The following is a 14,440-nucleotide window of genomic DNA, read 5'->3' on the forward strand; positions in this document are numbered from 1 at the left end:
AGGGGAGAGAGGGAAAAGGATTGAAATGGGAGATTTGGGTTCGGTTATAGAATGCCTAAGGAAGACTTTGGTCACTTTTGAGTCGAACTGAATATTTTGAAATTTGTAATCGTGAAAGTTGAAATGTTCGGCTATAGAATGTTTAAAGGAAGGTTATGGCTCTTTTGAGTTGAACTAAATATTGTATAATTTGTAATTGTGAAAGTTGGAATGTATTCAATACAATGTATATGTAACTGAACTTAAAGAAATAAAGAAATAATTTGAAAAAAAAAAAATAAGCCCCTTGTTTGCTTTTCTGTATCTACATATCTAAAAACTGCTGTTATATTATGAAAAGTGTAATAGCAGACACAAAAAATAATATAAGTAGCACTTCTAAAAACAATTCCCATCACAATTCCAGTGAAACGTGTACCAATAAACAAAAAAATAAATAGCAAAGTTCTCCAATTAATTGTTCTTTGCCTTTAAATATTATTTGGTATATTTTATTTAAATTTACTATTACTAAGTGTAAATGGAGTAATTTTGTACCATGGAATGGCGTTGAGGGAATGGCTCCTTCTGGATATATCTATGATGGATTGATGTGGGGAGTCTTTCCCATGCTATTCCTCCGTGGTTGCGGCAATTCATTGGGAAAATAGCTCCTCCTGCCCTGTGCCTGTTTTTGGCCAGTGGGGGCCTGGCTCTCTCTGATTCCCTATGTGGCTGAGCCAGTTTCTGTATGTGTATATACTGTACACGTGCATTGCGGAAGTCAGCATCTTTTGTCCCCGATGATGTTCTCTGGCGACAAAAGGCGTAGGGCGATTTAGTTTTACTCAATCACATGCATTATCTGCACTGTTTGGAACATTCACCTTCTTTTACATAATTTAAGAGGGGTATTGGAATATCAAGTGGTCCTCCTTCATCTTGAGGTCACGTGAGAGTCTCGCTTCTTGTGTACATTAGATTGGAGAACTACTTTGCCATTTATAGTTTTGTTTATTGGGACACTATTAACTGGAATTGTGGTGGGATTTGTTTTTAGACACACCACTTATTTTTTATTTCAAAGGACCTTATATCAGTGTTATGTGTGCAGCTTCTAGATTTTGAGCACTTTTTGAGTTTTTGTGCAAATGTATATTTTTTTGTTATTACTACTTTGAGCACAGATTTTTAAAATTCACTTTCCAATAGCAGGCTATCGCTGCTGCGGCCTCTTATCTCCTTTAGTACTAGCCATAAAAGGATAGACTAAGACACAATATTTTGCTTTGTTTACCATCTTTAGTGAAATAGCCAGGTCTCATGGAATAGCATTAAAAACCCTGGCCATTCACACTTCGTCTTTATAGACATTTGGCACAGGGGGCACCCTACCCATTAATAACACGCAAATATGGCCAAAACTGGCATATGTCATTGGTGCCTAATACTTACAGAGCATGAGGCATAAAAAAATAGTTATATGGGAGCTATGTGAACGCTGAAACTGCCTTAAAATTGAATTTTAATCCCTACCACTAAAACCAAGCCTGCTGCTATTAAGTGGTAGCATTCACTTTGTATTAAACTTTCAAGCCCAATGAAAAGAGGACCAATGCACTACCTGAGGGGTCTGACTCCAGGTGTGATCAGTAGTGTAACAAAAATAAATGAAATGCAAGCATAAATCAAATATAATGGAAAAAGCAGCCAATCTTAATTAGTATCCCCACCGTAAGTGACAATGTGCAAGCAATAAAAGAATCAGCGCTAATTCATCAAATAATTCCAAATCCAATTGCAATGTCCAAAAAATAAATATTCAATATCGTGCAGCAGGTTAAAAAAAAAATGTAAATGATCAATATCATGCAACATATAATACAATAAAACCAAGTCCAAATAATAAGAAGTGCTGTGTAATAATCATATATATCTTCAGATATGCTGTGAATCTTGATACTTGAACCTAATTGATACGAAGTGTCCCTCTTTTCACTCAACAAACAAGTGTGTAATGGCTGCTTACCTCAATACACACCAAAAGGGAGCGTGTATAATAGAGCTCTTAACGATGTTCCAAAGATTCCCTCTAACATGGATGGATGGTGGGATCCCAAACAGAGCAGCACCTTATTCCTTCCTGATGATCCCACCATCCATCCATGTTAGAGGGAATCTTTGGAACATCGTTAAGAGCTCTATTATACACGCTCCCTTTTGGTGTGTATTGAGGTAAGCGGCCATTACACACTTGTTTGTTGAGTGAAAAGAGGGACACTTCGTATGAATTTGGTTCAAGTATCAAGATTCACAGCATATCTGAAGATATATTTTTTCTACACGTTTATGATTATTACACAGCACTTCTTATTATTTGGACTTGGTTTTATTGTATTATATGTTGCATGATATTGATCATTTACATTTTTTCACATGCTGCACGATATTGAATATTTATTTTTTGGACATTGCAATTGAATATTTATTTATTTATTTTTTGGACATTGCACTTGGATTTGGAATAATTTGATGAATTAGCGCCGATTCTTTGATTGTTTGCACAAACTTTCAAGCCCACAGTGGACCTCTGTAAAGGTAATGACCCTGTGGGATGCCTCAAACATCCACGGCCCTGAAGACCCACCCTTCGCTCGTAAACAAGGATATAGACAGTTTTTATTCTTCTATCTGTATCCTGATATTTAAACCATGTCAAATTCTCACTTACAAATTTTCTTTGCCAAGGAGGTATTTGACAACTGGAGGCAGCAGTGAGACTGGAGGCTTCGAGTGGAGAGATGACACTGCAGAGACTCAGTGGATGAGCTGGTGGTATGTTTCAGCAATGCATTAGGGACTGGGAATGTGGCAGAGATGCAGCAAAGCCTGAGAATGAAGTGATGAGGCTAAAAATTCCATGTGTGCTGTGGGGGCGCAGGGGAGTAGCAGGTATAGCAGAAATCCCGCAAAGTCTGCTTGTGTAGCTGAGATGCAACAGGGTTGCATGTGTAACAGCGAGGCAACAGACTCTTTGGGTGCTGCTGGGGTAGAGTGCAGTAGAGTCCAATAATTCAGGCATTTGATAATGCTTAAGTAGTGTAAGCGCACCCAACTTGGGTTTAAATAGAGAGAAAAGTGTCATGAGATGCCCGCACCTCCCAGCCCCCCCCCCCCCCTCCTGCCCTCAACCTTCTGGGACAAGTCAAATGTCCTAGGAGGCTATGGGACCAGTCAGGCGAGCGCAGCGCGTCTTGCACATATGCAGTGGGGAGTTAGCTGTGACAAAACAGACAGTCACAACTGGATTCCCACAGCCAAGATGGTGGCACTGGGGACCCAAAGACCAGTGAAGAACCAGTCTGTGTAAAGACAGTGCTGGACTCCTGGACTGAGGAGTGTCTGTTTATTAAAAGGCAGCAGCTAGACTATTTGTTTTTAAAAATGACCAAAGTTCCTCTTTAAGCTTACATTTTTTTATGGTATTTCAGATGCTATTGAAGTAACTTACAATGTTAGTTGCCCTATTTTGTATTTCCTTTTCATCTTCCTTTGTACATGGAACACAGTTTCAAAATATTATAACATATTGATAGGGTTATATGTATTTAGAAAAAAAAATGATATATATACACGCACACACACATATACACGGCCATAACTTTATGACCACTGACAGGTTAAATTAATAACATTGATTATCTCATTACAATGGCATCAGAAAGTCTGGGGATAAATTAGGCAGCAAGTTAAAATGTTCTCTCTGAAGTTGATGCATTAAAACCAGAGAAAAATGGGGATTGCAGTTTGTTGTTTATGGGGCTGCATTGCCTTAGACCAGTCAGGGTGCCCATGCTGACCAGTGTCAACAGCCAAGAGCGCCTACAATGGGCACCAGAACTGGAACACAAAGCAATTAAAAAAGGTGGCAGGGTCTGATGGATCACATTTTCTTTTACATCATGTAGAGCAGTGGTCCTCAACTCCGGTCCTAAGGGCCCACTAACAGGACAGATTTTAAGTATTACCTTGGGGAAATGCAGACTAGAGTACTGCAATCACTGAGCAGCAAATTATATCACCTGGGATGTATTTCGATATCTTGAAAACCTGGCCTGTTAGTGGGCCCTGAGGACCAGGGTTGAGGACCACTGATGTAGATGGCTTGGTGCACGTGCGTCATTTACCTGGGGAAGAGATTGCACCAAGGTGCAATATGGGAAGAAGGTAAGCGGGGGAGGCAATAAGATGCTTTGGGCAATATTCTTCTGGGAGACCTTGGGTTTTGCCATTTACGTGGATGTTACTTTGAAATTTACATAAACATTGTTGGTGATTAAGTACACCCCTTGATGGAAACAGTATTGCCTGATGGCGGTGGCCTTTTTTAGCATGATAATGCACCCTGATGTACTGCAAAAATGGTTGAAGAATGGTTTGAGATTCCCAACAATGTGTTTGAGGTATTGACTTGGCCTCCGAATTCTCCAGATTTTAATACAATCGAGTTTCTGTGGGATGTACTGGAAAAATAATTCCAATCCATGCAGGCCCAACTTCACAACTTACAGGACCTAAAGGATATGCTACTGACTGAAGGTTTTCTGTCATTTCTTGCACCAAGCTGAGGTCTAGTGGCATCCATGCCACGACAGGTAAGGGCAGCAAAAGGGGAACCTACACAATATTAGATGGGTGGCAATAATTTTATGGCTGATTGGTGTATATTGTGTATGTGTGTGTTAAAAATACTATTGGATTGAATTAAAAACTAAGTGAATAATAAGTTCCCTATAAAAAAAAAAAAAGTAATATAAGCCAGTGTAGAGCTTAGTTTGAACGCTCTAATAAAACAAGGATTACTGGCAATGTCATGTTATGTCTTGGCATCATAGGTTTCCTTGCTTCTAATTTTTACAGAAAAAAATAATTTTGTGTAAAAAAGTCTTAATAACATTTTACGTCCCAATTTTAGCCTTGTAACATACCAAAGAGCGAATATGTCATAACTTTGCTTTTGTAATAAAAGGACTTGAGTATAAACTCATGAAAGTGAATATAAAGAGCATTGCCAGAAAAAGATAACAGCACCAAGCCATTTTTAAAGCAGAGAACAAGGGAGACAAGATGAATACAAACCTTGCTCTGTTTGAAGATTCTCTGATATTCTGAAGCACTGCAGTTTACTAAAGTTGCGAGACTGTAAGTGAACACAGTTTGGTGGAAGTACCATATCTCTTAATCTTCCAAACGTGCACTCGTGGTTCAGGATTACATAACAAGCTGCATGCGCCTGAAAGGAAAGGAAAAATATGAAGACCGTTAATTTCACATGAAATTCAGGAAATCAAATCTTCTGGAGGTTGGCCATATATTATACAATTTTCCTTTAGATTTACCACTACATAGTTGAAGCTAAATCTAAAGAAAATTGAACATGAAAATTGAATAACATTTGGCCAGCTTAAGACTTGTGTAATGTCACCTTACAAAGGTTTTTGCTGTGGTTAAGAGACATGGCAAGGTTAGGGGGGTCAGTAACTATTCGTTTTTCGTGTGTGATAACCTTTGTGGGTGTAATAAGGGACAAAAAAAGAAAACACACGCTGAAAAAGTTATACCAAAGTATGTGTTCTGCAATTCAAGGTGGAAAAACTGCTGTGCCCAAAAAAACTAATGTAAAGGAGATGGACAAAAGTCTGACCAAAAGAGCAGACAGTGAGACTTTGTCCTGTTGGACCTGATGCATCACTGAAACACTAGGACCTTGCTGGTTCATGGGGAATTGAATTGTTCTCTATTGAAAAAAAAAAATGAGCCCACTTGAAGATGTTTCAACAATCTAGAACTCTCTATTTGACAATGACCACTTGTGATAGAAGCATTGATCATCTGACTCGACTCAAAGGTCTTGTTCAGACCTGCAGAATCTCTGGTCACAACCCCCCCCCCCCAAAAGAAAAGTGATCTGCAGTAGATCACTTTTCAGAGGTAAGAAATGCCACCTACTCACTGCCAATTTTAACTCTCAAAAGGCTGGAAAACTGTACTGAGTGCACCATAGCAATATTAACTCAAATGGGTTGTATTTGGCAGTGGTACTGCCTGCCAAATGTGTCGGGGGGTTCAATTTTTGCTGTGACCATGGCATATGTACATTTCTGAGCGGCTGTATGTTTCTGTTGAGGTGGACTGTGAGGGGTGTAAAAGCACGGCTCAACCTTCTGCCTTTACCACCCCCCTGGCTGCACATTTGAAAGAGCCCTAAGAGAATTTCAAACTGCCCTAGAAAAGTCTGATTGTTGAAATTGATGGTCAAATCAGGTGTGTTGCTTGTACCTAGGCCATTAGGCCACATATGACAACCCACACAAAGAGAGTTTGTGTATTTATATTATAGTTACATATTCCCTTTCATTGTATAGCACTGAAGAACATGTTGCCTTTGCGTAAATCAACAAGTTTCAAAGAGTATAAATGTACAGAAGCAAATTAGGTTTAATGCAGCACCTCACTTTTTCTTAACTAAAATTCCCATGTTAGCAAAATGTAATGGGGAAAGCTTCCTAAAACTGGAATAGCCAGAATCTGGGGCATTCAAGCAACACAGGGAAAGCCGCTCAGGTGAGGCACAGATATTCAGGTGCTGGTCGGATCCGCCGTCCAGTGATCAAACTTCCAAAGAGAAAAAGTGACCGCACTCAGAGATGAATGAACTTGGAAGTGTTTATTCCCATTCATAAAAGACAACGGTGCATCGAACAGACATGGACACGGTTGACATGTTTCACGACACTGTAGGTCGCTTACTCATAATGGGAATAAACACTTCAAGTTCATTCATCTCTGAGTGCGGTCACTTTTTCTCTTTGGAAGTTAGAATCTGGGGCAGCTGTGTTTGGCAACCAATTAGGTTTTTATTCAAGGAACACATTCCACATTATTGTTATTCTGCTGAAGCCCAGGGGCCCTGAGCAGAATAAAATCTTTACTCTGTCAGCGGATCGGCCTCTACTGGCTCTGATTTTCGACACAAGGCCAAAAATGGAGAGCAACTGAGCATGTGCAGAGCAGGGTGAGACCAGTGTATTACTGAAATTTAAACATTATAGGTACTTATTTTTAAAGTTTTCCATAGCTATACCTGCAAAAGGGGTCATCCTGAAGTGATCTAACAGGACTTTATTTTCTGACTAAAGTTCCACTTTAACCACTTGCCGACCGCCCAACGCAGATTTACTGCGGCAGGGCGGCTCAGCTGCGCATAATCACGTAGATTTACGTAATTATGTGCACATGGTTTCAGTAGCCGCGCTCCTACTGTGATTAGACACAGTGGAAGCCAGACAGCGGGGGAAGCGGGCTCGTTCGCCACTGGCCTCCCGCAATCTTCGGGTAAACTGACAGGAGGGCCGTCTGCCTATGTAAACAAAGCAGAGGGCTCTCCTGTCAGACAGGCACAGTTAGATCTCTGTGTGCCTGTCATAGAGCCCCCCTTCCCTACAATTAGCAAGCACATTTAGGCTTACACTTAACCCCTTGATCAACCCCAGTATTAACCCCTTCCCTTGCCAGTGTAATTTATACAGAAACTGTACTGTATTAATGTCACTGGTCTTTAAAAATGTCACTTAGTGTCAGTTTTTGTCCGCCGCAATGTCACAGTCCCGCTAAAAATCGCTGATCGCATCCATTACTAAAAAAAAAACAAAAAAAAAAAGTAAAAGTCCAAAAATCGATCCCATAGTTTGTAAACACTATAACTTTTGCACGAACCAATTAAAATACGCTTTTTGGGATTTTTTTTTTTTTTTTTTTAACCAAAAATATGTAGCAGAATACAAATTGGCCTATAAACTGATAAAAAAAAATTAAATTCTTTTATTGGGAATGTTTTATAGCAGAAAGTAAAAAATAGTGTTTTTTTTTTCAAAATTGTCGCTCTGTTTATGTTTATAGCACAAAATCTAAAAATCCCACAGGTGATCAAATACCACCAAAAGAAAGCTCTATTTGTGGGAAAAAAGGACATCAATTTTATTTGGTTACAGCAACGCACGACCGTGCAAATGTTAAAGTAACGCAATGCCGAATTGCAAAAAATGGCCTGGTCACTAAGGGGGTAAAACCTTCTGGAGCTGAAGTGGTTAAAGTGTAAGTTCACCTTTACAGAAAATCTGTAAGTTAACCTTTAACTGGACCCCTTCTGGTCTCTGTCAGGGACCAGAACGCTGCATCACTGGTGCGGGATTTGAAATATCTGTAGTTTAATCTGCTTTCAATATCCATCAGAGTGTACAGACAAGAGGCATTCTAATTGGTCAGCACTGTCACATGGATGGCGCTGACCAAGCAGAATATGTCTAGCCGCCCTGTCAGCGCTGCGAGGAGAGGAGAGAAAGCCAGGAGTATTTCAAATCCCCGGACCTAGCGAAGCGGTATTCCAGTCCATGACAGAGCAGGAGGAGTTGTGGGACTACAGAACAGCAGGAAGCGGGGGGGGGGGGGGGGGGGTTGGGTCCAGTGCAAGGTCACCTTACATATTTTCTGTAAAGGTGAACTTACACTTTAAAGCACATCTTCTCCAGTCTTAGTAAATTCCCCTTAATGGGTTTAGGCAGACTGTTATTTATTCTCAAACCATAATTTTCAATGATTCTACAAAAAAAAAAACTATTTATCACACAATAGGTTAATTGCACAAAGCTAACACATAAGGATAAAGATACTTTTTTTTTTTTTAAACTGACAAGTATTTTCTATAGAGCACAAGGAAACTGGAAAATGCAGTCACATGGCTCATATAAAGATCCTTATCCTTGAGTTACAATGATTTGTGTGAGACTAAAATATATTGTAATTAAAAGGGTTAGTTCACCTTTGCCAAAAACTGCCTACGCAGGTAAGCGGTGTCTGTAAATAAAATCTCTGTAGCTCTGACTAAAGTTGAATAATGTTCTTGCTATGGGTGTGGTCCAGGTCTCCAAACTACAGCCCTCCAGCTGTTGTGGAACTACACATCCCATAAGGCATTGTAAAACTCTGACATTCACAGACATGACAAGGCATGATGGGAATTGTAGTTCCTGAACAACTGGAGGGCCCTAGTTTGGAGACCCCTGGACTGTAGTCTCTTTATAGACCTCATGAAGCCTGACTGCAAAACTTCTAGGATATTGCTAAGAGAAGCCTTGTGATACTGTTTACCTTCCACGCAGCCAGTCCTGGTGCCAAAAAGGTTGGGGACCGCTATGTTAGAAGGTGACAATGCCAAATCACTAACTCCCAGAGATGTATAGTAACGAAGTAGAACTACTTAAGTACTGTACTTAAGTACCGAAATGCGGTATCTGTACTTTCCTAGAGTAGAATTTTTTCCTCCTACTTCTACTTTTACTTCACTACATTTTTTCGATGATTTCGATACTTCTACTCCGATATTTTTTTTTCCTGCTGCATAGTTACTCGTTACTTTTAAAAAAATTACCACTGCCAGAACAGTAGATGGCAGGTTTCATAAAGCTCAAAAAAATGTGTATAATGTCATTTGTAAATCAGCGCATACGAAAATAAAGGCTGTGTATAATAAAAGCTGCTATACCAAATCTTTCCAATAAAAAGAAAATATGAAACAAACAAATAAATGGTGCTACAGCGCTTAAAGTGCATCAAGAAACTACTAACAAACACAGGTTAATCATTTGAATAAATCATTTGAAATAATAAAAACAATATGATGTTCAAACTTTTGACTTATTTCTTTAATAACTACATAACACAGTACTTGTACTTCTACTTTCAGTACTTGAGTAGGAATTTTTTTTCAAAACTACTGGTACTTTTTACTTTTAGTACTTAAGTAGCAAATTTTTTGAAAAAAACTACTTGCAATACTTAAGTAAAAAAAATGTTGAATACTTTAGTACTTCTACTTAAGTAACTTTTTCTGCGAGCACTTCCACTTCTACTCAAGTAATTTTTTGATTGAGCACTTGTACTTTTACTCAAGTAGAAATTTCGAGTACTTTATACAAGTCTGCTAACTCCCAATGCAGTATAAGCTTGTCACCCTTGCATACATAAGCTCCAATCTTTTATGTGCACTGTTTAATAAAATAGCTATAACTAGTAAACAAACGTAACCGGTTGCTGACTGCCGCACGACTATTTACTGCGGCAGTCAGCCCCGGCCAGGGAAAGTGACGTATATATACGTCACTAGCCTGGGAGCCAATAGCGGGCGAGCGCGCGCCGCCGGAGGCACGCTCCAGCCTCGGCTCGTTCACGGACACCTCCGTGCGTGTGACCTGCGGACCCGATGTCCGCCGGTCACTCGCAATCGTCCGCTGTGAAGGGAGAAAGGCAGGCGGCTAATGTAAACAAAGCCGCCTGTCATTCTTCCCTGTGTAAAAGCACTGATCTAACGGTCCTGCTATGTAGGACCGTTGATCTGTGCTGTTACACACACAGCCACATCCCTGCACAGTTAGAAGCACGCCCCTAGGGACACACTTAACCCCTCCCTCTCCAATAAAGTTAACCCTTTCCCTGCCAGTGTCATTTTTACAATAACAGTGAAAATGTATAGCACTGATTACTGTAGTAATGTCACTGGTACCCCCAAAAGTGTAAAAAATGTCAGTCAAGGTTCCGATCTGTCCGCCGCAATGTTGCAGTACCGCAAAAAAAAAAAAAAAAAAAAAAATCGCAGATCGCCGCCATTGCTCGTTAAAAAAAAAAAACAACAAAAATGACAAAAATCTTTCCCTTAGTTAGTAAACGCAATAACTTTTGCCCAAACCAATCAAAATACGCTTATTGTGATTTTTTTTACCAAACATAGGTAGCAGAAAACAAATTGGCCAAAAATTTAAAAACATTTTGACTTTTACATTTTTTTTTGGGGAATTTCATATAAAAAAATGTGAAAAATATTGTTATTTTTGCAAAATTGTCGCTCTTTTTTTGATTATAGCGCATGATCAAAAAATCGCACAGGTGATCAAATACCACCAAAAGAAAGCTCTATTTGTGGGAAAAAAGGACGTCAAATTCGTTTAGGTACAGCGTCGCACGACCGCGCAATTGTCCATTAAAGTCACGCAGTGCCGAATCGCAAAATACCCCCTGGTCAGGAAGGGGGTAAAATCTTCCGGGGCTTAAGTGGTTAAAGTACAACTATAGGCAAAACCTTTTTTCTTTTCATTTTGGATAGAGTAAGAGAGGGTTATAACCCGTCAGATGTTTTTTCACCATCTTTGTTCCATTGTGGAGATTTCCCTTTACTTCCTGTCCCATAGCCAAACAGGAAGTGAGAGGAAATCCCAGCAAATTAAGAGAATTCCTTGGGGACCCCCAAGTCACCAGAACTAGTGTCTCCGTGGGAAGATTTCCCCAATATTACTTTTCTGGGGACAACCCAAAATTTGTGATTTTATTTTACTTCTACTTTCAATGATAATGATAAACAGGACAAATAGAGAGGGTGAGTCTCCTTAACAGGGGCACAGACAGTAATAAAAACTGACAGGTGTTCTAATCCCTCTCCACTCCAAAACTTTAAAAAAAGTATACTTTAAGTGAATCAGAGCCTTAGCAATCACCTATTTCCAAAGCAGAGATATAGGCTATTAGATATACCTGAATACCACACCATTCACATCTCATGCCAGAAAGGACTTCAGAAGATCCACACGTTTTTTTGCAGACTTCACAACGAGCATTTGAAGACAAATTTCCCTCTCTCCAGTGATGGTGGTATGTATCCTGATAAACAAAAAAAAAAAAGCACTGTAATAGTAGTAAAAGATAAAGATTGTTGCACAAGCAGCTCAGGCTCCAGAACATCTAGGACAAAGGAACAACATACCCCTATGATTCATCACCCCTATGATAAATTATTTTTAAACGGAGAGGCTCCATGCATACATTCCTGTTCTAAGTTGGGGGGGGGGGTCATGCAAATTTTTTCATAAGCATTAGATTAATGTAAATACAATAATGGTGATTGTAATGACTCTGATTGCAATTGTTACAGAAATCCAATAACATTTGGAAATTTGGTTTCAGATATTTCTCTCCAACATTTAAATATCAAATAAAATAGGAATAAAAAAAATTCAATGCCCATTCTTACACTCGTGACTGTTTCTTTATTTCCTTATTATGCAGTGTGGTATAAAGCACTGTAGTTCCATCTGGTTTTTACATGTACTTTTATAAAGGTCCTCCCTGAGATCAGACACAAGATTCTTCCTATCACCATTATTAGCCATAAAACTTTCCTCTGTGTTTCCGTGTTTTATGCAGGCCAAAAATGATTTCCTCATCCACACATTCGAGGTAGATGTGGAAATTCTCCCTGTTGTGTCTTTGTATTCTAACAGTGGGATTCCCCTACCGCTAAAATACACTGATTAAGGCTTCAGCCCATTAGCTGTATGTGCTGATTAAATGCTGGCTTTCCAGCAGCACAGTTCAACAGAAGCCGGTTCAACAAACAACTTCTGTTGAACAGACGGGGCTACACATGGATCGAAATTTGACCGGTTCTTATTGAACCGGAAATATTTCAATCCATGTAAGGCCAACTTTAGTGTCACTAGGGACCGAACATTTGAACCTACATTCTGCCTACTTCATGGCATCCTATCCTGTAAGAATGTCCTGAACAGCCATTAGGGCACACTCATAGGAAGGAGAGTTTTAGATACAGTTGTGCTCATAAATTTACATACCATGGCAGAATTTATGATTTCTTGGCCATTTTTCAGAGAATATGAATGATAACACAAACACTTTTCTTTCACTCATGGTTAGTGTTTGATAATAAATGCTTCATCCAATCAACTGTGTTTACTCTTTTACTCTGATCAAAAGTTTGCATACCCCAGTTCTTAATACCGTGTGTTGCCCCCTTTAACATCAATGACAGCTTGAAGTCTTTTGTGGTATTTGTGGATGAGGCTCTTTATCTTCTCAGATGGTAAAGCTGCCCATTCTTCCTGGCAAAAAGCCTCCAGTTCCTGTAAATTATTGGGCTGTCTTGCATGAACTGTACATTTGAGACCTCCCCAGAGTGGCCCAATGATATTGAGGTCAGGAGACTGAGATGGCTACTCCAGAACCTTCACTTTTTCTGCTGTAGCCAATGAAGGGTCGACGTGGCCTTGTGTTTAGGATCATTGGCATGTTGGAATGTCCAAGAACGTCCCATGTGCAGCTTCCGGGCTGATAAATGCAAATTTTCCTCCAGTATTTTTTGATAACATACTGCATTCATCTTGCCATCAATTTTGACCAAATTTCCTGTGCCTTTGCCACTCACACATCCCCAAAACATCAGCGATCCAACTCCTTGTTTCACAGTAAGAATGGTATAACTTTCATCATAGGCCTTGCAGACTCCTCCCCAAATGAAGCATTTATGGTTGTGGCCAAAAAAGTTCAATTTTGGTCTCATCACTCCAAATTACTTTGTGCCAGAAGGTTTGAGGCTTTTCTCTGTGCTGTTTGGCGTATTCTAAGATACTTTGTGACATTTACATAGTAATGGCTTTCTTCTGGCGACTCGACCATGCAGCCCATCTTTCTTCAAGTGCCTCCTTATTGTGCATCTTGAAACAGCCACACCACATGTTTTCAGAGAGCCCTGTATTTCACCTGAAGTTATTTTTGGGTTTTTCTTTGCATCCTGAACAATTTTCCTGGCAGTTGTGGCTGAAATGTTAGTTAATCTACCTGACCGTGGTTTGGTTTCAACAAAAACCCTCATTTTCCACTTCTTGATTAGAGCTTGAACACTGCTGATTGGCATTATTAATTCCTTGGATATCTTTTTATATCCCTTTCCTGTTTTATACAGTTCAACTACCTTTTCCCGCAAATCCTTTGACATTTCTTTTGCTTTCCCCATGACTCAGAATCCAGAAACGTCAATGCAGCACTGGATGAAAGATGCAAGGGTCTGTCAGGAGTCCAGAAACTTATAGACCTTTTATACACACACTAATTACATGCAAACAGATCACAGGTGAGGATGGTTACCTTTAATAGCCATTCAAACCCCTTTGTGTCAACTTGTGTGCATGTTATCAGGCCAAAATCACCAGGGTATGTAAACTTTTGATCAGGGTCGTTTGGGTAGTTTCTGTTGTCATTATGATTTAAAAAGAGTAAACACAGTTGATTGATAATAAATAGCTTCAGCCAAACACTAACCATGGGTGAAAGAAAAGTTTTTGTGTTATCATTCATATTCTCTGAAAAATGGCCAAGAAATCAAATTCTGCCAGGGAATGTAAACTTTACAGCACAACTGTAGATAGGGCTTAGCCCAGAAGTCAAGACGTCAAGTTCAAAGTAACAAAATAAATCTAAACAAAGGGCCAATATGAAAAGGGCTTTCTGGTTACCAAAAACAGTCACTCATCGGCATCGCCTCCTAGGCAGGGCTTTAGTA

The 14,440-nt window shown here is 39.6% G+C and overlaps 1 protein-coding gene across 1 annotated transcript in view; it reads right to left on the bottom strand.

Annotated features, from left to right (window-relative positions):
• Window positions 1-14,440, bottom strand: part of DGKQ (diacylglycerol kinase theta) — a 290,718-nt gene that overhangs the window by 130,591 nt on the left and 145,687 nt on the right. Inside the window, exons 5-6 of the mRNA XM_082243121.1 lie at window positions 11,620-11,745; window positions 5,119-5,272 (exon numbers count right to left, since the gene is read on the bottom strand). Of these exons, the coding sequence (XP_082099247.1) occupies window positions 5,119-5,272; window positions 11,620-11,745 (280 nt within the window). The remainder of the gene's footprint in view (window positions 1-5,118; window positions 5,273-11,619; window positions 11,746-14,440) is intronic.

The sequence above is a fragment of the Pelophylax lessonae genome (genome assembly GCF_965119305.1).
Source record: "Pelophylax lessonae genome assembly, chromosome: 1".
Lineage (NCBI taxonomy): Eukaryota > Metazoa > Chordata > Amphibia > Anura > Ranidae > Pelophylax > Pelophylax lessonae.